Source organism: Macrosteles quadrilineatus, unplaced genomic scaffold (genome assembly GCF_028750875.1).
Source record: "Macrosteles quadrilineatus isolate MER2022 unplaced genomic scaffold, UCM_ALF_1.0 Scaffold_8__2_contigs__length_117827958, whole genome shotgun sequence".
NCBI classification, from domain to species: Eukaryota; Metazoa; Arthropoda; class Insecta; order Hemiptera; family Cicadellidae; genus Macrosteles; species Macrosteles quadrilineatus.
The window spans coordinates 94,220,510-94,247,335 of NW_026542601.1; the positions used below are offsets into that span (position 1 = coordinate 94,220,510).

General features: G+C 36.2%; 1 protein-coding gene across 2 annotated transcripts in view; it reads right to left on the bottom strand.

Annotated features, from left to right (window-relative positions):
• The window catches only part of LOC128999571 (eukaryotic translation initiation factor 2-alpha kinase 1-like), a 35,589-nt gene extending 13,440 nt beyond the window's left edge, over window positions 1-22,149 (bottom strand). The window contains exons 1-7 of one of the 2 annotated variants that reach the window (XM_054426146.1): window positions 22,063-22,149; window positions 15,061-15,181; window positions 13,123-13,263; window positions 7,247-7,412; window positions 6,438-6,608; window positions 3,818-3,988; window positions 2,682-2,835 (exon numbers count right to left, since the gene is read on the bottom strand). In XM_054426146.1, coding sequence (XP_054282121.1) covers window positions 2,682-2,835; window positions 3,818-3,988; window positions 6,438-6,608; window positions 7,247-7,412; window positions 13,123-13,263; window positions 15,061-15,121 — 864 coding nt within the window. In that variant the 5' untranslated portion in view covers window positions 15,122-15,181; window positions 22,063-22,149. The other variant, XM_054426145.1, reaches the window with a different exon arrangement.
• Window positions 22,150-26,826: the final 4,677 nt, after the last annotated feature.

Here is a 26,826-nt window from a genome sequence, read left to right on the forward strand (position 1 = left end):
CAAGGATTTAGTCCAAAAAACAGCTGTTTGTCGCCAGCGTAATCAAATGGGGTTTCATACAGTAGGCCTACTACTGTACTGTAATGAGTTTTACGCCACACTACATTATTTTGATGAACTTCCCACGCAAGGATTTAGTCCAGAAAACAGCTGTTTGCCACCAGCTTATTCAATTGGGGTTTCATTGCGTACTACTGTACTGTAATGAGTTTTGCCGGACACCAATCAGCTGATTATACTGTATTTAGGTGGCAATGAATGGTTATAAACAAAAACATAACCTCTCTTGGAGGTTTTGACTAGTGATTTTTAGTCCTTTAGTTGGTGGAAATATATATCCACACTATTCTGTATTCATGTATGTATATACAATATGAATAAAGAATTTTTGATTTGATTTGATATAAGTATTCGTACAGATTTAGTAGTATGGCGTAAACTATCGTACGTAACTCGTCCAAAATGTGTATACCGGACTCGTATGGTAATCCCGTACTCGACTTTGTCTCGCACGGGAACGACCACACTCGTCCGGTAAACACTTATTTTAATAGTGATTATTCCATAAAACCCTATAAAATAATGATGAATAAAATTTTCTCAGAATTGGCCCGAACGATTTTGATTAGAAATTAACATGTTATACTCTTTGACTATGACAAAAATTGTATAAACCCTCTATGCCGTAAAAATTATGGTTCAAAAGTTATTGCAACTTTTGTGATTTTCCCTTTTAAAACCTATTAATTAATGGAAACTCGGATAAAAAAAACTACATGGCCAATTTTGATTAAAATTGTGTGCATGTTAAAAATCCAACTCATTTAAATTAAAACTAAACTAACAAATAGTTTGCTAATAGAGTTTTAAAGCAAAATTGTCCATTTAAATTGGGTTAAAAGTTTGATTTAAACTCTTAAATTCCCATAAATTTAAAGAACTGTCGGGGGCACCCCTTCCCTCCCCGCATTATAAACATAACTATGGGTTAGCCCCAGACCTTCCGGCATGGGTTAAACAACGAATTTGGGGGGGATTCTGCGACGTGAGCTTTGGGGGGGATGGGCACCCCTGCTTACACCCCCCGGTTGCTCCAATTGCTGATGAAATTGTATAACGAAACAAGGAAGTAGAGACAAACATATATATTTCTTTATTAAAAAACATGATAAAACTGTTACAGATTATTTTCAAAGAAATCAATTCATGGTAGTTTGTGTCGTGAAAAATATTTTATTTAATCTTAAGAAATATGTTTTTTGAAACTCCATCTAACTTAAGAAAAAAGTCATTTTACTGTTATAAAACTTTCCTAAAATTATAAAACATTTAGGCATAACCTCTTTGTTGACTTACTTGCTGATGCCGAACCAGATGATTAGTATTGTTACTAAATGACAAAAAGGACAATAGGAAACTAAAAGAACAAGATACAGATCCGTACAATATATCAGATATTTCTTTTCTTTATTTATTATTATTTAAAATACTTAAGTATATTTTTAATTAGGTATGGTAATAATTAAACTAGTACCGCTGGATAAATAGTCTTTCTTTTGACTTAGTTTTCTTTGCACTGTTACATCACAGCTTTTGACAGTAGATTACTGGCTATGGCCAGTGGCAGTGCTGAATTGCTCTGCTGTGTCTTTATTCTTAAACGTGAGAAAACTTAATATTTAATTTTCATTTGAACGCTTTAATTCCTCTGCAATAATAGATATAATATAAGAGTGTTTCTTTGAAAATAAATTATTATTCGTTTTTTGGCCAGAATAAATCTCTGACCCTTACTTCGGTCTCTCGGGCCTTCCGCTGGCCCGACCCGACCCAAAAAATTTGGGGACCCGCAGACCCCTACTGAAGATAATAGATATTGAAATGCCCAACAGTTCCAGGATAGTCAAAGGTTCTCCTGAATTTGCGTTCTCTAATCAGATACAGGCAATTTTTTTTCCATGACTGATACAATTCTTAACTTCCGATCCTTAAGCTGGGTTTTCCTAGGCGCGTAAGTGGAGAGCGGAGAGAGGAACGCTGAGAGCGGACTCCACTTGTCTTAGGCAATTTAATGTTATTGTTTTCCTAGAAGCAGAGCGGAACACCATGTTAATCTCTTTTCTGCTCTCCGCCTCCGCGCCTAGGAAAACTTAGCTTTAAAGGGTATGAAGGTTGAATTGATAGATAGTCAATAGTACCGGTATTTAACTATTTGAAGTACTAAATAAGAAACACACTTGTAACTTAAAATGATAGGTAGACGATTGCAATTTGACAGGGGGCAACTAAAGGATAAAAGTATTAATATACTATTAAATTCGTAGCACAGGATTAATGCACTGACATTCTACAGTAGACTTAATAAGATCTTTAAAATTATTCCATCGAAAAGGTTTCAAGTTTACACTTTTTTTAAATGAACAATGGCTTAAACATACAGCAACCATTAGCTTAACTCAGCATCGTCGAACTTTTAGTATGGAGTAAACAGCAAGCCATTCCACTACATAATCAATCTGTCAAATAAAAAAAAACTGTAAAAATCCACTGATACAATATAAAAAGCAATTGTTTTAAAAACTACACTTTAACCATACTCAAAGGTAAAAATGAAACAAACTATAAAGACAAATTAAGCTCTCACTCTGAAGCAAATAGGCCTACATTAACAATTATTTTACCTGTGAGTAGTTGTTAGACAAGGAGGAGTGTTGCCAATCAGTAAGAGTGTCTGCTGGTTTAACTATTGCCAAGTTGTCTTCCGAGTCTTGGATCTCGTCTTTCCTGTCTGAAGACTCGAACACAATGCTGTCAGAACTGTCTTGTATCTCTGTGCTACATCATACAACAATTCCCAAGTTAGAACTTAAATAAAGAATAAATAAATACAAAAATCCATGATATAATTGGAGATCCCAAAAATGGCGTGTTGTTGGTTCAGTCAGCAACGGAACAAACATTAAACAATGAAGTTTTGACCCCAAAACTAAAGATAATTTTATGGAGTAACATGGCAATAAGTCTCATACTAAACGATTGCTCTTTACTTACTTCTTGTGTATAAAAAAGTTTGACTAAAATTAATTAAAGAACGGTTTTTGCTTTATACCTACAGAAACAATGTTTTTTAAGATATTTTTTTACCTAATACTGCAATCTGCCGGAACTGTGTGGATCAAGCAACCAAGGTTATTGAGACCTGCTGCTGAATGTGTCATTCAACTTACTTTTAAAGAATGAGTATTTAGTATGGTACTGATACCATGAACCAAGAATGTTGGGTAAGAACTGGTACTAAAACAGACATTGAAAAAGTGGTATTGACACATCACCAAAAATATTTACAGGCAGAACCTGTAACTAAACAACGATAATGCACGTTGGAAGATGTTATAGGTCCCCCAACATTGGTTGGGGAAAGTTGGATTGTATATTTGGAAACTGACATTACGAGTACTGCTTAGTTATGTAATATTTTTAATTGGACCAAGTTAATTATTCCTCAAACCTGTTGGCCCTCATTATCCCCCTCTGGCTGTACTACTGAACTAAAACATGTTTCATGTACAATATAACTTGTCTAATGTGTAGTCCAATTTAGCCTCAGCTCCCCATGCACCAACAAGCCTCAACTCTTGACCGGCTCTTTGAGGTTATCTAATCCCCTTCCCTGCTCCGTATTGGGTGACACAGACAGCACTGTGACACGTGAAACTGTTTGTTTTATTAAAACAGTTCAATACATACATTTTGCTTTAATATGTTTGACAACACATAGATATAGCCTAAAAAGTAGATAAGACACACAACCACTCACCTTGGATCTACAATGCAGCTACTGACATCATGGAAGAAGTGTTTCTTTCTTTGCGCCGGGTCTATAGGCTCCAACCAGGCAGCTTTGTAGGCTACAATGTTGGGGTGGTTCAGTCGAGCCAACATTTTCACTTCAGCCAAACTCTTTAGGAATGCAGCTGCGTTGTTGTACCTGAAAATACAAATGAATTACATGTTTGAACATTGAACTGTAGTGTACGGTACAATAAAATCCCGCTTTTTTGGCATAATTGATAATCCAGCATGGGTCAGAGGTTTTTTAACACCCAATAAACCTGTGACCAAATTCGGAAGCATTCTGTAGACTGCGGCAATTTTTTTTCGTTGAGGTCACATGGACTTGGAAATGGCCTTTTGATTCTTTTTAGCTGTACTTTCACTGTCCTAGCAATATCAAAAGTTTGTAGGCAGCACTTAATAATCCAGCACTTCTGAAATAATGAATATATCAGAGTAGGGATTGTCTACTATACAACTAAAAATTCAATTTAACCTATAAAATGTAAAATAAATAATGTATTTAACAAACTGGATACATGTGTGATGTTTTAGGAGAAAACTTTCAACCAATAACATGTAGATTTCACTGGAAATAAATGTTTGCAAACTTAAATAGTGGATTTATTTCATTTAGTAGTTAAAGATCATATCAGTTTGTTGGTGTGAATACAGTTTAGTTAAACCCAAGAAACGTGTTGTTGTCAAACTCAGTATTTGATCGATGTCAGTTGCATAACTCTGGAGAACACTTCAGTTAAATAGTAATGTAGAGAAATGTTGCAAGACTGTTTTTGTACAAAGTATATTATTTCTTAACCAGTCTTTTCAAGAATTACTTTATGAACCAATTCAAGTTGCCTCAATAAAAATTAACAACATTTTACTTGTTTAATTTATGGGTTAAATAAATTGATAGCATACGAAGGGCCACAAGAATTTGATTTTACTATCTAGGAAACCAATCTTACAACTGAACCATCTTGAAATACAAATGCAATACTTAATTTATAACAACCATGGTGGAAGTAAGACAGGTGTGCTACTGCGTAATTTAGGTGTATAGTTACGTCACCTTGGGGGCAAACAGCCTCGCGACCATATCGAACAGTGACGCTACTCTAATAAAATTGTAATTTTAAATAGTTAGAACCGAGAAAAAATCCTGAAACTTAGCATAGTCATGGACTATTAACATAGGATGCTTATGATTTAAATGTTATTAATTTATTTAAATTAAAACCACTAAACCACCGAACAAACTAAAAATATTTCATACTAACACGAAAAAGTTAGTCGGCTACCAAATCACGTATTATTCGGTCAGGTTTGTCACACCTACGGGAATTTTTTAGGGAAATGTTGTAATTTAACTTTAGTATTATTATTAGTATATAGATTAGATTACGATTAAAGAATTACTTTCTTAGCTAAGAATAATTATATCAAGTGGCAACTGGCAACGGACCTCGCGCTCAGCAGAGGCCGCCTTTTATTGGATAAAAAGGCCACACATTTATTATAAAATACACTGTAGCTATACGTTATAAGGATGATATACAGTACTTTGTACTCTACATTTTTTCACGCATAAACTACTGGACGGATTGGGCTGAAATTTGGCATGATGATAGCTCAACATTCCCGATTAACATATAGGCATATTCTTATCTCAAAGGTGCAGCACTATAATTTTTTAGTATTTATAAAAAACAGCTAATTTTAACTTAGCAGTAACAAAAAACTGTGATTTGCAATGGGAACTGTCAAAGTAGGATTGTTTACAATTATGTTTGTTTTTAATTTCATGAACAATTTTTGATATTTTGTGAATTTTTTATTCATTTTTTTTCTATTGTTTAGGTGAAGTGGTGGAACATATGGCTATGGTAGGTGTATAATACTATTTATCAAAATGTGTCCTCCTCCATTGCAAACGCAAAGCTTGAGTATAACTGCAATAAGCATTTTAAGCTAACCATTACATGCTAACCCCGTACGAAGGACGGGTACTCTGCTAGTAAAAATATAAATACATGAATAAAAATATCACCACTACTATATTCATAAAACTACATTAGGCCTATTTGTTAGATGGCAATGTGTGATTAATACATGGCAACTGACTAGAGTCGCAGCGCACGCTCCAATCACACGCTCATCGCCTCTAACGGTATATAGTTAAATTTGAATATTTGTCTAAAACTTTCCCGCTGGTCAGATGATTCTAACCAAATAGTACGTGATTTGGTAGCCGACTAACTTTTTCATGTTTAGTTTTAAGAAAGGCCAAGTATAAAGAGTGATTTCATGGTAAGTTATTATTCATTCATTTTTATATCCATTATTTATTATTTATTTACAGACTATTTTTTTCACAACACGCGTCTTCCACTTACAATTTATGTCCATGTTATGTTTTACAATTTGTTCCCAATTCTAACTGTTCAAAATGTTGATGTTAATCGAGCAGTGGCACTGAGTTATATAAGCGCGCGAGGCGGTTTGCCCCCAAAGTGACGTCACGTCGCAATGCGCAGAACAGTCTCAAACTCGTACAGCTGAATAGCACCTGTCTTACTTCCACCATGATGAAAACGCACCTTAGATATATTTTCTTTACAGCATACAATTCACAGTCCAACTTATGACGAGCTCTGAAGACTTGGCCAAAGCCACCGCGAGCAATGAAATCCATCTCCTCGTATTCTGTTGAGTATCTGGACCACTCAAGATGAATGGCATCTGACTTTGACTTTAGACACACTTGCTGGCTGGAACATTAAAATAAATCTTGGAATAGGTTTAATGTTACTTAGTTACAACTTATAACAGCTTAGAGCTGAGTATCTGAGGGGTTATAACGCTTGCCCGGTTATCAATAGGTTGCCGATTCAATCCTGAGAAAGTCAGATTTTATTTATAGTTAGATAGTGGATCCAGCTGCTCTTGAACTTTTATGATGCCCCCTGGCTAAAGAAACACCTGGTCTAAATCAGTATTAAAGCTACACCAGGATCTATTATCTTCAAGGAATAAATTATTTCTCTACTGTAAAAATTGCTGAAATAGCTTTGAAAAATACAATGCTAATTAGTAAAAAATTTCATTACTAAAAAATTTTGTAGCAACTAATACATCTTTTCAGAAGTCAGCCCACAAATGCAAGAGTTGCTTGTGTGTTCTTTAAGTTGGAATTAAAAATTAGGACCACTTTGATCCAAAAATCATCCAGGCTAAAAAAAATAAAACTGATTTTTTCCACACAAGGCTCTATTATTTAGTTAAATTACAATTAAAGTATGCAACATTGTGGCACCGTCTTTTTAAATGGTATAAGCTCTATACCAATTTGTAAAGAACCAGCTTGCTACTGGTTTAAAAACTCACGTAACAATGTAAGTCTACACACTTGGGCTTGGAGATGACTGCTTTCTTGTCCATAGTCTTGTTTGCACACTTGGCCGCACAGACCATCTGATACAAGGCCTTTTGATAGTAGCTCCTCATCGATTCAAACTCGTCCATCTCGTAAGTCTCATCAATCAACTTCATCTGGTGCAGCTTCTTGCAGATCTCTGCAAAACCAATGATTTAAATTATAATCAAGAGAACACTGTCGCTGTATCTGTTAGTTGCGTTGAAATGTTTACCTACAGTGGATCACGAACCTGGCCAATACATGAGCCTACTTACATCCTTAAAATGTTCTCATGCTACGCTCAAGGATACCGTATACAATTTAAAATAGAGCTTTTGGAGGTAAATATTATTGGGCTCTATGGCTAAAAAGAGAAAATTTTATTGAAATTTGCACTTTTATAATTTAATGTGTCTATAAAGCCCCATAGACTTGTTCAATTCAGATTGTCAATTTGATACCAACAAGTTGATTTGACGAGCTGTATTGACTGTGTGTATGCAAGTTTATTCAAACAATTTGTGTTCAAGCCAGAAATTTGAGTGTATGTGTGAGGCTATCAATTGAGCTCCTCAAATCCGCTGCTATGAGAATTATCACTATCCTTCCGAAATGACTAGCCGAATTGAATGTGGTTTTAAAATTTGATAGTTCATCATTTTACACAGTTGATTGTTGATTTGAACTAAACATAAGAGCATTAATAAAACTATGAGGAACATTGGATTTTTTTTATTACTGGTCAATATGTAACGGTTTTATATTATATACCTACAGTAGAACTAAAGAGCCACATTATTCTCTTCTGTAACCTCATCCTGTTGCAAAGCATGGGTAAAGCAACTAAGGTGTTTTTTATTTTACGGGAAATTCATTATGATGATATCTGTAAGTTATATCTACATTGTAAATATTTTGTACATACTTTGTTTACCAGGCTCTAGCCCGGGATTGTTTTTCACTTTACTTTAGGCTAGGCTAAGAAGTAGTGTTTTCAATTAAATAGGATCCACTGGTGATTGGCAGGATTTGAACCCCAGAACTCAGGGACCCTGCTCTACCCCAAGAGTAGTCTAGTCATTACATTGCTGATTCAATTATAAACAAATGTAATAATCTTTACTATAGAATAAAGAATGCTTCATAAGTGCCGAAAACAATAAGTTGAAAACTTTTGATATTTAGTACGGTATCCGACTCTTCTTACATTGGTATTGGTGTTACAATTAACAACTTCACATAGAGAACTATCACATTTTAAAGGAAAATAAACATGATAGCAACAACAACATAGACCTCCAATGTTTTTATCACACAAAGGAAGTGGTAGATAAAGCCAGTGCTGAGTGAATATGTTGCAACATTTGAATCTTATGAGGCTGCAAAAATATGTTCCAATCTCATGTTTAACTAGGTCTATGTTTATAGTTATAAATTTTATTCATAGGCCTACATCAAAATCTAGGTTTATAATTGAATCATTGATTGTTTCTAATGGTGGAAGATCAGGTTATCTGAAGAGGTCAATCCTGTGGTAAAATATGTGTAGAATTCAAACACATGAGTTTAAGATCATTTTGAAAATTTAATTTAAGGCCTTTAGATAAGAGAGACAATTACAAAAAAAGATCAATTTCAAAATAAAAACTCTCTAGTGGTAAGGATGAAGTTTTGATAACAGTAATTAAAGCTGTAAAAACAAACATAAGGAAATCGCTCGATGCCACCTCATAAATTCCTATTTTGTTTCAAGTATCTCCAAATCAATTAAAACAGGCCAAAGTAGTCTTTATACGAGGCATGTTTTTTAAGTAAGTACCGTTTTTAAATTTCTCTGTTCCAGCACTGCGATTGGCATGTTCGACATTTGCGCTGTGTATGGGCATCTATTGGTAATACCTAGCCGGAAATTCGAGAACAATCGGCCGTGTTTACGTCTGGTTTCGAGCATTCAAAATGGTGCTGCCAATTGAGACTGCCGCCGACTGTGAAGTGTGCGTTGTAATTAGATTTTTAAGTGTGAAAGCCATTGAAAATCATCGATAAGGTGGTCATGGATAAGGGCATTTAAATACGGCCCCAGCAACGTTCATGATGAGTAACGCACTGGGCGGCGTCATTACTGTCCCCGTACCCAGTGCGTTGCTCATCATGAACGTTGGTGGGGCCGTCTTAAAATGTCCTAACCTACTTGCGTACCATTCCGTCACTCATCGTCATTGTCTCTCACGGTCACAGAAAAACCGACGCAGTAACGGAACATCATCGTCTTCTGCGATCTCGGCAAAATTCTGATCATTTCCCGCGGCTGTGTGGACATCGTCATCGTCTCCCGCTGTCACGGAAAAACCCTGAAGAGCCCCTGTGGTTACGGAGCCTCAGCATCGTCTTCCACGATCGCAGAAAAAATGTTGTTCATTTCCCGCGGCTGTGCTGACATTGTCTTTTTCTCACAATGTCACAGCAAAAACCTCCATAACCTCTGCGACAACGGGACGTCATCATCGTCCTCCACAATTGTGGCAAAATTTTGATCATTTCCTGCGGTTATTTAAACATTGTCATTGTCTCCCGCGGTCATGGAACCCCCTTAAATAACCCCCGAGTTCTGTTACCATCATCATCGTCTTTGCGGCAAAATCAACAACATGTCTTGCGGTCGTGTAGACATAATTGTTGACTTCCGCAATCAAGGCTGAACTCTGAGCGTCTCCCACTGCCATGTATCTTCTCCCATTGTCACGGAAACGTAATCGTTGTCTTGCATGACTGCGGCATTAGCAGTAATTTTCGATCGTGTAGATCTTCGGAGACGAGTCGGGAATTCGTAACAGAATTGACTTTAGGCGGTCAATTCTCGATTCCGATTCCAAAGCTGAGAATTAGTAGTAGGGGTGTGCGATGCATCGAAAATGCATCGAAATTTCGATTCGATTCGATTTGATGCATCGAATCGCGATTCGATTCAGTGGTGGTCAAAAAACGATTCGATTCATGAGGGAGTCAGTATCCATATACGAAAACGCCTGCAGAAAGTCAATGCAATACCCGCAATACAGGAGCGCGTTGCTGTTGCGTTTCCTTTACGAAGGCGTTCTTATTTAATACATTCTTTGCATTAAATAGAGCTTTAATTGTTTTATATTATTTTTTGTTTTGACATTGCAAATGATGAGAGGTTTTGTTTTTTGTCTTAATGTAAGCAGTGTGAGAAATATTTTACTACTGTAAACCTAGCCAAAACAAGATATGTTACTCCAAAATCATTTTAAAAATAAGTCTGAAAAATTGTTACTTAATACTTAACTAGTAAGATTAATGTTATAGACTGATACATTTGGTATTTTTGTTAGGGGTCTGTTCGGGCAAACGAAAAAAAAAGAATAATTTATTTCCAAAGAAACACTTATATTATTATATCTATTATTACAGAGGAATTAAAATGTTCAAATGAGAATTAAAGATTAAGTTGGCTCACGACCTTTAAGAATAAAAACACAACAGAGCAATTGCCGCACTGCCACTAGCCAGAGCCAGTCTAGTCGTCTACTGACAAGAGTGACAAGACAAAAGCCGTGACGCAACACTAATAGTGCAAAGAAAACAAATTCAAAAGAATAGAAAGACTATTTATTCAGACATACTAGTTTAATCATTTATTGTTTATTCCATACCTAATTAAAAATATATTTTAGTATTTTACATAATAAATTATAAACAAAAGAAATATCTGATATAGTGAACAGATCTGTATCTTGGTTGGATGGGGTTAAAAAAATTTACAACTCACAAATTACAATGAATTAATTTCTTTGAAAATGATCTGTAACAGTTTTGTGTTTTTGAATAAAGAAATATATTTTTTTGTCTCTACTTCCTTGTTTCATCACTTGCATTTTGTCAGCAATTGAAGCAACTGGGTAGCAACCGGGTGGTTTAAGAGGGGAGGGGGAGGGCCTATGACCTTGAATGCACACATCGTTGCCGGGCCTGGCTGGTGAGAGTGATTCATTGTTTTTGTTGACATACTACTATATTCATTGCTACTACCCTTCCTTCAGAGAAAAAGACCCTGCTGTTCCAAAAACATTGAGGGTAGTTTAAAAACATTGACCTGTGTTGCCAAGGGCACTAGAAGTTAGCATTTAACTTTCTTATCTCTTGATTTAATATTATTTTAATCTTCTATATATTATTTAAGAGTTACTTTTCAGGTAATTAGGTACCCGAAAAGTAACTCTTAAATAATATATAGATGTAATATTGTGATATTGTTTGGCTTTATTTTATGGATTTTTAATTCTTTTCAAAATCAAAATCAGTTGTTTTAGGATTTTAATCTCTTGCAGTAGGTCTATACTACTATATGACATGATATGCATTTTTTACATTCCTTAATAATTATACCATAAACAATGTTTGTGTGTTATTTACTGTTTTTGAGTTTTATAGTAAATTAGTTTACACAATATCTTTTCTTCAATGAGTTCTCCACTTGTCATGTTGCTTAGCCTATTACTATTTTAGGCCCTATAAAAAATAATGCCTATGTAAAGCTGTAGGCCTACTGATGCCAATAATAGATAGTTCTTTATTTATGATGATGTAACAAATAATGTAAGTGTGAGGTTATTATACTAAGGAGGTTAGGAGGCAGGGAATGAATGATACATATTGCATGGTGGAAACATATTATTTTTATTTTCTTCTTACTTGCAGTCCTGAAGCCGGTCCTCAGGCTCTAAACTTGTGATATGTAAATTTATTTCTTAATGGTCTTTTTATATTAAGTTCCATTCAAATTTGTTGTAATTTAGCTACCGGTACCTATTTAGTTATTTAAACAGTTATTAAAATGAGAATGAATGTCTTGATAAAAAAATATTTTCTTCTTTCTTGCAGTTGAGCCAATTCCAAGTAAAAATTATGAAATAGGCAAGTAAAGCAGCTCACTGGTATTTCCAGCAATACAGGTTATTCTAATCCCTATGATTGAAAATAAATATTTTTTCACATAAAATTCATATGTTAAGTATGAATAGGCCTAATACCACATCAACAAAAATTTGTATTACACAAATGTGGTAAATTTTAATTATTGTTAATCCACTCAATTGACAATTATGAATAGAAAAATACCGTATCGCTTCGAATCGAGTTGCATCGAATCGAATCGAAAATCTTTTGAATCGAATCGTTGCTTCGAATCGAAAATTTTTTGCTGCTTCGCACACCCCTATAGTAGAATCAAGAATCGACTTTTGGAATCGAGTCTAGGGGAAGGGATTCTATTTTAAACACAAATAAAACCAATGTTGTAAATTTCAGCAATCCCCAAAATTGAAGAGTAAAAGACCCATTAATAACGTCAGGGACGTAATTAGAATCGATATGGCCCCAGCGGGTCACACCGGAGAGGACCCTCTCGGCTGATTAACTAAAATATGTTAACTAAATTTGTAAATCCAAATTTAGCTAAAATAAAATAAAATCGTTGTCCTCCTCTATAATGTAAAAAGAAGCTAATCATGTGTTGTGTGCAAACCCTATTAAACTCAAATGCCGTCAACTTCCACCCAAGACATATCAGCCACTATCAGTGTAGCGTAGCTACTACCATGCCACCGTTGATGGAACGTGAAAAGTGCAGCTATAAGCACACTAGCATTGCATATGAGATTCAATAAACTAATTTGAGCTATACTCAAGCTTAGCAGGTTTTAAAGTGTACAAAAATCAAGATTTTTGACTATGACTAAGACTTTAGCTTTTATCGCAAGAATAAAAAGAATAAATTAACAAGAAATTCTTGTGTTGAACTTTTTGTACGATAGGCCTACACTTTAATCAATGTTCTCACTACTCACTCAAGTACAGTTGTTTTTGATGCCTGGGATTCTTCTCTGCAAGTTTGCAGAGTTGTCCAATGAGTGACTCAACGAGGAGACTCGATGGATTGAACTGTTGTATGCCATCTCCGGCGTCCAAGGTTGTAGGGCTGGGCACACCTGTCACACTCATATTACTACAGTATCCAACACAACCAGACAATTTATCTTTCACTACTTCAAGTTTGAAGATGTCTTTAGACATCATAAGACAGCCTAAGTAGCCTTATAAGTATTACCTAGTTTAGCAGCACAGCATGCTCATAGAGTGGGTCTTGTCATAACATAAAAACTTTCCAGACCTTTGCCGTCCCAAGACCACCTTTCTTTAAATTACATAATGGTACAGTATATGTAAATTTCATAAAACTGTCATTAACTTGCATAACGCCAGTTCAAGCTTGTGTGCGACAAAAGTTTTATATGACAATCTTATTAGTTGTTGACATAGCAGGCCTACTAATTAAAAAGTTAAAATACTTGGGAAAAATAAACTATACCGTAAGTTAGATACTGTAGCAAATAAATTAAATTGATTTTTTATTGAACTTATTTCAAGCTGAATACAAAAGTTGCTGGTAATTTATGATCATAAGAGACTAGATCACTTGAAAAAGAAATATTGTATTAAGTTAGCTTAATTCTCATTACTTGACCTTACAGCCTGTCCCTGCTCCTCTAATATAGACAGCATTGGACATTGGAGCTGTTGTCTGTCTGGTTCAAATTGTCTGCCGCTCAGTTTAAAATTATTTTAAATAACCATTTCCTCAATCATTTTTAGCAGCCATTTTGTTATTAATGGTCCGATTTCTATTTTCTTTATGTTATTTGTTATGTTTCGTCAAGACCTGTAAAATTATACCAAACTCGACTATACTTGCTGTTTGAAAATTTTGAGCTACCCCCTACCCCCGCTACCCCTAAGGGCAAAATTTTTAAACGGACCATAATTATTGTAGCCCTTTGTATCCAAACAAGTTGCCGCAAACTGATTTCAAATATCTCAAATAGTTAAAAAGTTAAAGAGGGTGCAAGTTAATTTTTTTGCCACCCACATGGTTATTTGGATTTGAAACGTTTTAGGGCGCCATTTTGTTATTACTGAGCCGATTTTGGTTTTATTTATGTCAATGTTTATGTTTCGTCAAGACCTGTAAAATGATACAAAACTCGACTATACTTGTCATTTGAAAAGTTTGAGCTACCCCCGCTACAACCCCTAAGGGCAAAATTTTCAAAACTGACCATAATTATTGTAGCCCTCATATCTAAGAAGGTTGCCACAAACCGATTTCAAATATCTCAAATGGTTTAAAAGTTAAGGGGGGGGTGCAAGTTACTTTTCAACCACCCTGTATATTTATATAGGCCTATATATATATCTACAGGTTTGCTGCAGCGAGGGTTTGTATTATAGATATATGTTTATAACAAACAGTGTGTGTAACAAAAAACACTATTTTAAGGTGATTGTGTTTTGAAACAGTAGTTTACGCAACGATCGCTTAAAGATGGCGTTAATGACACAAGTAGAAATTTATAGTCTAAATTTAAGTAGAGCCTTTTTGGCGAGTGCCTTAAAAACTTCTGCGAGTGTCGTTTAATTACTATTTAATTACTACTCGTAACTTCTACGAGAGGTTATGTTTACGGTTATAACCTCTCAGTGCCACTAACATTTGAATTTGACAGTAGTCAGCAGAGCAAACGAGTACGAGAGAGCAGAGGAGTGCGGAAAGCGGCAGACAATGGTACTAACTAATTTGTCTGCCACTCAGAGAGAAAAGTGAGGAGCAAGGACAGACTGTAAGGTCAAGTTTTAAGATTTAAGCCTAAGACTGCTTTAAAAGGCTAAGCTAAACTTAAGATCAATCAAGCCTTATTTATAGGAGGTTATTTGAAATGTAAAATTACCATTGTCAAACGATGACACTGTTTGCAAACCAGACCACCAATCTGAATCTTCGTCTCTCATTTTGGGAGAGAGCTTTGTCGTAACATAAGGCTATGTACAGCAGGTATTCTTCTCCACTGGCTAAAAATAGTTATAAATTGGTTAACTGTTGAAATAAACTTGGCAATTTATTTTATAAAAGGTTCATAACTTATTAACTTTGAGAATATGACAAAGGTTGAATGTATCTTCACCAATGAAAAAATTTATTATATGTCTACTAACAGGATTTTTCACACTGAATCCAAAAATACTGCTACCGCAGGAAACTTAATAACCAGTAACATAAGGTACCGGTAACTCATGTAGGCTAGGTAGGCCTAAATTGCGACTGTCCAAAACCCTGTATCTTCCACTGGCGCCGTGTCTCGTGAATCAGCGTCTGGTCACATTTCTTTAAATGTATTTTCTTGTGTGTTGTATCCATAACTTATGTATTTTCCGTTTATTTATTTCTCCTTGAGGGATTAGCAAGACATTCTTGAGTGGTTAAAAAAAACACGAAACAGCTCAAACTCAAATATCTTTAGGCATATTTTTAACAGTAGAAATTGCATAGGTCTACCCTAATTGTCAAACTAGTAAAACAACAGATTTTTATAGACAAAATATACAACTAAAATCATTGTTAAGTACTGTAAGAATAAATAACTATAGGTTTCTTATAAAGCCTTCTACACTGTAGAAAGATTGCAATAAAACTAGAGAACTAACTCCTTTACCAAATTTGTCCTCATTGGATTCCACTTCAGGGGAGCGGGCATTGCAATAAACAGCTTAATTCCATTATAAATAAATGGTTAAAAAAAAGCAGTGTTGTGTCTTGGGATGTCTAGCCTATACTGAAACAGCTTTGAGAGTGAGACGGATTTGGGAAAAGGTCAACATTTTTCTCAACGAATTGGAGCCAGTTAATCCTACGGTAAATGGACGGAAAAGTAAGAGTTTGATTGTTAGTAAAAAGTCTTTTACAGGAAAATTCACGGTGCTTCTTAAAAGCTGTTCTGATAGCTTTCTTTTGCAATTTAAATTATCTTTTGGAATTTTGACCCTCATGTCCCCAAATTGCACCTGCATATGATAGCCTAGATAAGGAAAAACCAATCTGTAGTAAGCCATCAGTAGTAGCCTACTTATGTGTCCAAAAAAAGGTTGCCAAATTTCTTAATAGGAATATAACTTATTAAGTTAGAGCTCAATTTTTTACAAAAAGAATCTACATAAAGTGTGAATTTCAATTAGCCTAAGTTAGTTATTGATGTGGACATGCGTCTTAGTTTAGGAACTTAGTTTCTGAAGAGGACGGAATGAAATGATTGTTGTTTATGGAAACACCCAGTGGTGCTGTGTTATTTTTTGTTTCTAACATGAAACTCAATCCTTTGAGTTTTAGTACCGTTGACAAAAAGGTTATGCAGTAGAACCAATGCAATATTGAACTGACCTGCCCAATTGCTTTTGCCTTGAGGGCTCGCACTGCTGCTGCAGATAAGGACAATGAAGTATCATTGGGGAACAAACATGCCCTGCCCTCAGACTCAGGCACATAACTTGGCAGGTCATTGATAAAAAGGACGAATAAGACTGGACCAAGCACCAAGTGCACCAAGTTACTTTATCAAGATGGCTCCGCCAAGAAACAAGTCACTAAAATGTGGCTCATGTAACAAAATCATTAATTTAAAATCTGACAAAATCCAATGTAGTGGTGAATGTAAATATATGTTTCATTTAAATTGTACCAGTTTATCAAAATCAAACATAGTGGGAAATTGTTCTCAAATTGATTGGAAGTGTGATATATGCTCCGTCGCTGAAAGTAACGTGAGTAACAACACAGACAATTTGGTAGCTTACGACACCAACTCAATTGTCAACCATATCTGCCCTTGTTCAGAGAAAATTGAATATTTGATATCAAAAATCAATGAACTATCTCAAAACAACTCAGAAATTAAAGCAGAAATTTCCGAAATTAAAATAGAAAATGTAAGGTTAAAAACTGCTTTGTCTAATCAGGCAGAGGCTGTCAGTGATCTTATGTTAAAAGATAGTAACACTTTTGCAAGTGTTTTGAGAAATAAATCTAAAATGATTGCTAATAGTGAAAAATTTATAGACTCATCTAAATCTTCAAATGACAACTCAAAGAATATTATTCACAATCATAAAGACAATTCTAATTATAATCTTAGTAGTTGTCATCAGTCTGTCAATAATTCGACTACTTTGCTCGTGTCGTCTGCCGCCAAAAGTTCTGCTAGTTTTCCTGCGACGTCTGCTCCTGTAGTAGACAAGCGAAACAGCGAAACTGTTACGCCTGCCAAACAAAAAACATCAGTGAAGAGGAATGGTGGAAAACGTCAAACTGAACTGTCAAAACCGTATAAACATAACCCTAACCTACCAACTACAACAAGTACAAGTGCAGTTAACACTAATGGTCTTAAGAAGGTGTACAAACAAATACAAAGTTCTGGAAAACAACATTTTAATAACGAAAATTCTATTACAGGTTCTGCCAATACTAGCAACAAACTAAAAACTGTCAACAAATACAGGTATTTATTTATCTCAAGGCTGGCTACAGACGTTGACTGTGACACAGTTAATAAATATATAAGTGATGAAATTAGTGGTGATTATAAAGTCACACAAATGAGGAACAGATTCCCAGGCTATCGAACATTTAAGGTAGGGGTTCCTGCTCACTTGTGGGACAAAATATATTTGCCTGAGTTCTGGCCTACTGGGGCATATATAAATGCCTTCAGGTTTGCTAAAAAAGCAACAAGCACTGTTAAGCACCAGGAAAATTTTTTAGAAACTCCCCCCGACTCTGTAGATTTAACGTAGAGTCTGAAGTGTCAGATAACTCTGACACACAACTCTCTTCGCATAACAAAGCGATTGGGAACTCCTCTAACATTTGCTTGCCCCAGTCATCTAATAAAACACTATCTAGGTCAGCTAAAAAATTAAACATCCTCCTGTGGAATATTCAATCTATTACCAACAAACTAGATTATCTACGATTGCTTGGGTATGACAGTAGTGTGGATGTGATTTGTTTGACTGAACACTGGGTCTCGCAAAATGATATTAATAGCTTAAGCCTAAGAGGCTACTTAGTTGCAACGTCTTTTGCTAGATCAATGTCTAAACATGGTGGGTCTGCTATACTTGTAAAAGAGAACCTAGACTTTATAATTTACGATAAGTTAAATTTGAGTATATTAGTGGAAGAACTCACGTTTGAAGCCTCAGCGGTGTACATCGTTAAGTACAAAACAGTGATTGTAAACTTCTACAGACCACCCTCAGGTAATGTTTCTTTATTTCTGGATAAACTGCATGATGTATTCTCAACTATGCATGGTGTGAAACTTGACTTCTTTTGCACAGGTGATTTTAACATAGACTTCCTGTCTGACAGCATTGAAGTCCGGGAACTTAAAAACCTAATATCTAGTTTTGGTCTTCACACTGCAATTAATGAAATCACTAGGCCTAATGTTGCAGCTGGAAGTGTAAACAAAGGTACCTGCTTGGACAATATTGTGACCTCAGTACACCCAGATAGATGGGAAGCCTCAGTTATACACACTCCTGTCTCAGATCATAATGCGGCCTTTCTGTCAATGAACATTGAGTCATATTCTAAATCTAATCCAATTTCTTTACCGAGAAAAGTTACTAGGAAATTAAATCCTCAGAATTCTTTAACATTTTTATCTAACCTTGGCCAGTTGAATTGGTTTGAACTGTATGACCATAGCCTAGACTTAAATGCTAAATTCAAAGTGTTTTTCGACAAACTGTTGTGGGCCTTAAATAGTTCGATTCCTTTGAAAACTGTCGGTTCTAACAACAAACCTAACAAAAGGTGGTATCATCAAGGACTTGTAAAAATGAAAAATGAGCTGGACCGGCTATATTTTTTGTTTTGTAATGCAGGGACTGCTGAAATTAAAACTAAGTACAACTCATTAAAGTTGCAGTACCGCAAAGAAATCAAGAAAGCCAAACTTGACCATAACAACAGTTTATTGCAAAACTCTAGTAATATTTCTAAAACATCCTGGTCAATCATTAATGAATTAAGCAACTGTAACAGTAAGCCTTTGTCTATTCCTGACTGCCTAACTGCCGATGGACTGAACTCTTACTTTGTCGACTGTGTTGAAAACCTGAGAAGTAATGTTCCCGCCTCTTCTAATGGTCCTGAGCAATATCTAAGTAATTTGACATCTTGCAACGTTCTTCCGACTATTGAGGACAACAATGCTTTTAGGCTTGAACTATTTACTGTAGAAGAGGTGTATGCAGCCATCAACAGTCTTAACAATAGCTCTTGTTTAGATATTTACGGAATTAATGTCCCCATCTTGAAGTTAGCTTCTAGTTACATAAGTGAAGTTTCGACATACCTATTTAATCTCTGTATAACACAAGGTTGCTACCCAAACAAGTTCAAGATTTCTAAGGTTATACCAGTCCATAAAAAGGGGCCTAAAAATGTTATTGCTAACTATAGGCCTATATCTATTATCCCTGCAGTGTCGAAGGTCTTGGAACATCTCGTACATCGTAGATTTTCTCAGTATCTTGAGGATAGTAACCTTTTAGCAAGTAGTCAGTTTGGCTTTAGGCCCAAACACAGCACTGTCCAAGCAACCCAGGCACTGATATCAAATTGCTTTCAAAGTTTAGAGGCCAAAAGTGGCATAGTGTTTAGATCGTACGACATGTCTAAGGCCTTTGACACAGTGGCTCATGATCTCCTTGTGGATAAGCTTTCTTGCTATAACCTTGATGCAGTTTTGGTTAAGTTCTTTCAATCTTATCTAAGTGACAGATGGCAAAAAGTCTATCTAAACGGCACTTATTCTAGCCCTGTTCGAGTGCCCCACGGAGTGCCCCAAGGCTCTATATTGGGCCCTACCCTGTTTATACTGTATATAAATGACTTACCTTGTAATATTAATGACTTATCTGTAAAAAGCTTTCTTTTTGCTGATGACTTGGCCTTGTGTGTACGGGGTAACTCTTTGAATGACGTTACAGATACATTGGATACAAAATCTGCTGTTATTAATGACTGGTGTAATGCAAACAAGTTATGTCTTAATGCTGATAAGACTCAAGACCTAACTATTAGTCTTAGCAGTAATGGTAATGATGTAAACACTCTGAAGTTTTTGGGTTTTCACTTGCAGTCAAACTTGAAGTGGTTTTCACATGTAGATTTTGTAGCTTCTAAGATTGTAAAAGGCATATTTATGATAAGAGCACTTAGATCCACTGTTTCAGTTGATGTCCTTATTTGTATATATTATGGCCACATTCATAGCTATTTGTCCTATGGTACCTCACTGTGGGCCAACAGTTTTTATGCTAACAGGTTGCTCTTTACTTTACAAAAGAAGGCGGTGAGGTTAATTTGTAGTGTGAATAGAAGAACACATTGTAAGCCCCTTTTTGTGGGTCTTAACATTCTCACATTTCCATCTTTGTATGTTTTGGCAAGTTTGTTATATGTAAAAGAAAACATTTCTCACTTTGAAAAGATATCTGATGTGCACAACTACTGTACTAGATCAAAAGATAATCTGTCTACACTAAGGCATAAGTATACAGCCACTCAAAATAGTTTTGAGTACCAAGGTGTTAAAATGTACAATTTCTTGCCTGCATCCATCAAAAACCTGTGTGTTTTAAAATTCAAACATGCTATGAAAACTACTCTGACCCAGGCTTGCCTGTATAAACATGAAGAGTAGGCCTACTTTGGTTTAGAGTTTTAGATATTTTAGTTGCCAGAGCCATCTTGATTGTTTTGTTTTTATTTTGACGATTGTCATGAACTTTGTACATAGTTTTAACGACAATAAATAATTTCATTTCAATTTCATTTCATTTCATTTCATTTCAAGCTCTGGGGAACTCCTGCAGTGATTGCCAAGGGAGGTGAAAATGCCGACTTTGAACAGTTGCGCGGTTATCAATGAACAGATTATGAACTGATGAGTTCTGCCGGTCAGATAAGATTCTATCCAAGAGTGAGTCACACCTCTGATCCCAAGCGAGTAGGCTATAGTTTGTCTAATAAGATGGAAAATCCATCATATCCTGACGATGACTTGGGTTTTAATTCTATACTTAGCCTACATGCATTACTTCTGTCTCAGTTTTGGGAAACAAGTAGAAAGAGTTTTTGTAAGATGGCAGAAAAGGAGTAGGGCCTACTGGGATTCTCTACAGATGTGCTGAGGGCATTTTGTGAAGATAAACTTCGAACAACTGTTGAGTAAAATTGTTGAGAATATTTGCAACCTCAGATGGCTCTTCGACCACAATGCCATTCAACAATAAAACAGATATTCTTCTGTAACTTCATCGTTAAACCTACTATCACCAAGAGATTGTTTTGACAGCAAAAAGGTAATCTAAACCTAACCTATATTAGTTCATTCAGATGATACACCTTTCCATTATGTTACTCTTTTATTTTTTCAACTTCAACCAAACTTAGTATTTCTGAAAAAAATGCAACTTAAGAAGCGACAGGAAATTCAAATTTTACAATTTGATAGTATGGCCAAACTAGGCCTAGGCTAGACGTAGCCTACACGACCTAGGTCCTAGGAATTAAGTTTGATTGATTAGTGCAAACTTAAAATTAACAAGCAGCCTAAATCAAATTATATTAGTGCGTGTATTCTAACTTGAGACTGAGCATTCATAGGCCTAGTTTTCACATTTAAAAACATTTAGGCCTAGGCTACTTAGCCTACAGAACTAAAAAAAAACTTACACTACTACTACAGTAGACGTTTTTTGGGTCCCTTTGTACGAAAATGGAACTCACTTCACTTGTTTATAAGATTGACTAAAAATACATACTTTAGTAGGCCTACACCAAAATTTTAGCTTATAAATAAAAAATAAATGCCATTTACCAAAAAGAGTCTGCCTCTGTCTGTGTGTGTGTGTGCTGCCAACCGAACTAACTAACTGAACTTCAACTTCACTAACTAGTAACTGAACTAGGCGGGCGTTGAACTTGAACTGAAACTGAACCACCGACCACACTGAGCTGAACGCTGAACTGAACTCTCTGAACTACCGACTGAATTAAGCCCCCCACACACTACCAGACCAGACCTCCAGACCACCGTCTGGCTGCAACCAGACCGTCTTGGACGGCTCTACACCACTGAGCTATAATAATATAACTGGAGTAACCACTCTGTGTTTTAAAAACGTACCACTGTTTTTGATGTTTTTGTTTCAGAGCTTCGTGTTGTTAGGTTGGCCTGGGGCCCTATTTTTGAAATGGTTGACTGTTGAGTTGAGTGTCGAGTCATTCCATTTCCAATCGTTTCGTATTTTTGAAACGGTTGACGGTGGACTTATACAACCAAAACTACTCAACACCTATCGAGCTGTTGTTGGAGGTTGACTGCACTTTCTTCTTCCTCTCTTTCGGCAAAAAATTACTCTTTTACTTTCTCCCCCTATACCATAGTATATGGAGAAAGTATTGTTTTCGTCAAAATTTTCGAGTTTGAGTTTTGAGTGGATATGTTCGTTTTGGGCCCCCCTGGACCCAAAAAAGTGGTTTTCGAAGTGATGTCTGTGTGTGTGTGTGTGTGTGTGTGTGTGTGTGTGTGTGTCTGTGTGTCTGGATGTGTACAGAGCTAGAGACTACACCTGTGGTCCGATTTCGATGAAATTTGGTATGTAGGTTCTAATCCATGGTATCTCCAGGCGTTTTTTTCATTTTTTTGAAATTTTGATTTTTAATGGGGATTTTCCCATAAAAACCCATAAAAAACCGGAAAAATCGGAATTTCTCAAAAATGGCCCAAACGATTTTGATTAAAATTTAGTATGTTGTAGCCCTTTAAGTTCTGAACAAAATGGTACAAATCCCATTTCTGTAAAAATTACGGTTCAAAAGTTATGGTAAATTATGTTATTTTCCCATAAAACCCCCATAAAATAACGAAAAATAGGATTTTAGAAATCCAGTTTTGATTTAACATAGTAGGTTATGGTCCTTACAATTTTGATAGCTTTTTTTCATTTTTTAGAAATTTTGATTTTAGATGGGGATTTCCCCATAAAACCCCATAAAATAACGGAAAAATTGGATTTTCCCAAAAATGGCCCAAACGATTTTGATAAAAATTTAGTATGTTATAGTCCTTTATATTCTGAACAAAATGGTACAAATCCCTTTTCTGTAAAAATTACGGTTCAAAAGTTATTGTAAATTATGTTATTTCCCCATAAAAACCCCATAAAATAACGGAAAAATCGGATTTCCCAAAATTGGCTCGAACAATTTTGATAAAAATTTAGTATGTTATAGTCCTTTAAATTCTGAACAAAATTGAACAAATCCCATTTCCGTATATTTACTCTCACCGCTTACACATGATAAAGGTTGTTGACAAACTTATGGGAGAAAGTATGTGTCAGAATGCTGATACCGTTTATTTGAGACGACGCCATATTGTTTTGTTATTGCTTTAATTTACTAATTGCGATTTAGAGGTTATGTATTTGTTGTCAATGTATTAGCACCCAATTATGCGATTGTTTTCTGTAGAATAATCGCATTTTAATTTTATTTACTGTGTCAATACTAGACTATTTAATCAAGGGTTTTATTCTTGTTGGAATGTTTGAAATAGACTAGGCATACTAATTGAACTTATTATAAGATAATTAATTGTTATTAGACCTATGATTTATTAAGGATTGTTTTATTTTATTTTATTTCCAACGGCAGCAGCCAATTTACAAAGATAAACATGATGGTTGAATACAACAAAATAGGTAAGTAAAATTTGATGATAAATATAAGTTAACAAAGATATAACAGGTTATAAATATCCAAAGCGTAACAACAACAAAAAAATAAGATTAACAAACAACAATAAATACTCTAACACAGCAACAACAGAAAATAAAGATTAACAAACAACAATAAATTAATTACTAGTCTTTCCCAGAAAGAAGAAGAGAGGAGGCCTGCCGACGAACCTGCTGAAGTCCATCGAAAAACAGGTCACACCCAGACGCAACTCGATTTCCCAGGCGAGTAAACCTTGCGAAAGGACTGTTGAAGTCGAAGTTGGTTGAGTGGTATCTTCGACCCAGCAGATCTCGAGATCTTGTGTTTGTAGGCACTCTGAGGTCGATTTCAGCTAGGAGATCTGGACAGTTCATGTGACCATTGACTATCTTCCAGAGAAGAATAACATCAGCCACGTCACGTCGCAGGGCAAGAGGTGACAAGTTCAGATTGCTGGACAGTTCCTCCACAGGCACATCAAGATAGGCAAAACCCAGCCGGACACCAACCAAACGAAGAAAACGCCTTTGTAGAGCCTCCAGTCTCGTCCTATTGCCAACAGTGTAAGGCGACCACACGGGACTTGCATATTCCACTAGCTGTCTCACAAGGGAACAATACAGAGAGCGAAGAGCAGAAGGGTTGTCGATGCCTCTGGAGAATCTTGCTATGAAACCAAGCATCTTGTTTGCTTTGTTACTGATGTGGTCTATATGCCCAGAAAATCCCATGTCGCTGGAAAAAATAACGCCTAGGTCTTTTATACACTGGGACCGTGGAATGGATGTACCAGAAATGGAGTATACGTACATGACTGGGGATTTGATGCGGTGATAGGTTATACAAGAGCACTTACTGGGATTTACAGACATGTTATTCCTGACACACCAATCCTCAATTTCAGAAAGGCTATTTTTAATTTCTTGAGAGTCTTCTGGTGTAGACACAGTAGTGAAAATCTTCAGGTCGTCAGCAAATTGTAAGGCCTTTACAGTTAAATTGTCTAGTAGGTCATTGACAAAAACATTGAAGAGGCAAGGTCCCAGCAAAGAACCTTGTGGAACTCCTGAAGAAGGTGAGAACTGAGTGGAAGTGGTAGAACCAATCCTCACGACAAGAGAACGTTTTTGAAGATAACTAGAAATCCATGACAAAAGAGGTTCAGCCACTCCGTAGCCCAGCAACTTAGACACAAGAATTGTATGGTCGACCTTGTCGAAGGCTTTTGCCATATCAATGTAGGCTGCATCAACTTGGTAGTTCTTGCGAAAGGCAGACAAGACATATTCTTGAAAGAGCAGGAGATTGGAGACAGTAGACTTGCCTTTCATAAAGCCATGTTGGGAAGGATGGATTATTTTGGATAGAAAAGGATTCAGTCTATCTACTACGATACTTTCAAAGACTTTGCCAATTGCCGGCAGAATAGTGATTGGACGGTAGTTCCGTATGTCGCTGGGATCATTTGCTTTATGTAAAGGAATGATAAAGCCCGACTTTAAAGAGCTAGGGAAGATTCCTTTGTTAAGTGATTCGTTGAACAACACTGTGAGGGGTTCAGCTAAGAGAGATCGGCAGTGATGAAGCATAGATGGCGGCATATTGTCAATTCCAGCTCCCTTTGTAGTGTCCAGATTCTTAAGCTTGCTGAGAACTTCTTCAGTTGAGGTTGTTATGACACAGAGAGAATCGAATACGGGATAGCTAAAGCTAGGTGAAACTCGTGACGATGGAGAGTAGACCGAGTTGAAATAACTGGAAAACAGCTGACATATGCTTGTTGTGTCACTGGCTACTTCGTCATCCAAATGCAGACTAGACGGCATGTCAGGAGTATTTCTTTGAGCCTTAACTAGTCCCCAGAAAGCTCGTGGATTAGAAGATATGTTTGATTGAACATTGGATAAATATCGAATGTGGCATTCACGAGACAGTGACCTACAATTATCTCTCAGCCTTGAGAATTCATAATAATGGACAAGATTGAAACTTCTCTTGAAACGTGCATGCGCAGCTTTCTTTTCAATAATGCATTTTTTTAGGTCATCATTAAACCACCTAGGGAAGCGTGAGATACCAAATTTCTTCATCGGACTTGCATTTTTGACGATTTTCTCTAAGGAACTTTCCAAAAGATCAAACTTTTCATCAGTTGAGATCGGCTGGTGAATAAATCCCATATCTGCTTCCTGAAGGGCTATAAAAGCAGCGGGGAGGTCACATTTCCCCAAGTTGTAGCCGCTGTAGCTGTTGTCACAAGTAGAAGGCATATAGCACTCAAGAGTAAGGGACAGAGGAGGGTGATGAATTTCAGGTTTAATCAACCAATCGTTGGCCCTGATAACTTGCACTTCACTATCAGAATGGAAGACCAAGTCCAATGTTACTCCTCTATGGTTTTGAACATGATTTATCTGGAAGAGAGAGTGCAGAGAAGACATGTCACGGAGGTATTCGCAGCAATGTTGAGGAAGGCCAGATACAGGTAAGTTGACATCGAAGTGAGGCAAGTTGAAGTCTCCAAAAATGAGTGTCTTCTTTGGGAAATTTGCCAATTCGACTGTCTCAGTAACCGCATCACAGAATTCACGGTAAACAGAAAGAGGACTTGAAGGAGGAATGTAGACACAAGCCAGAAGAAGATCAAAACCAGGTCCCAATTTCACAAGGGCAAAGACACTTTCAATGTTGAATCCAGAGTATAGTCGCTTAGACATAAGCTTCTTACGAACTGCAAGTAGGGTTCCTCCACCAGAACTTTTGTGACTTGTAGCAGCAGACCTATCACATCTATGAACAATGAAGTCAGTATCGCCAACGACTTCGGAGTCGGGGATATCAGGAGAGAGATTTGTTT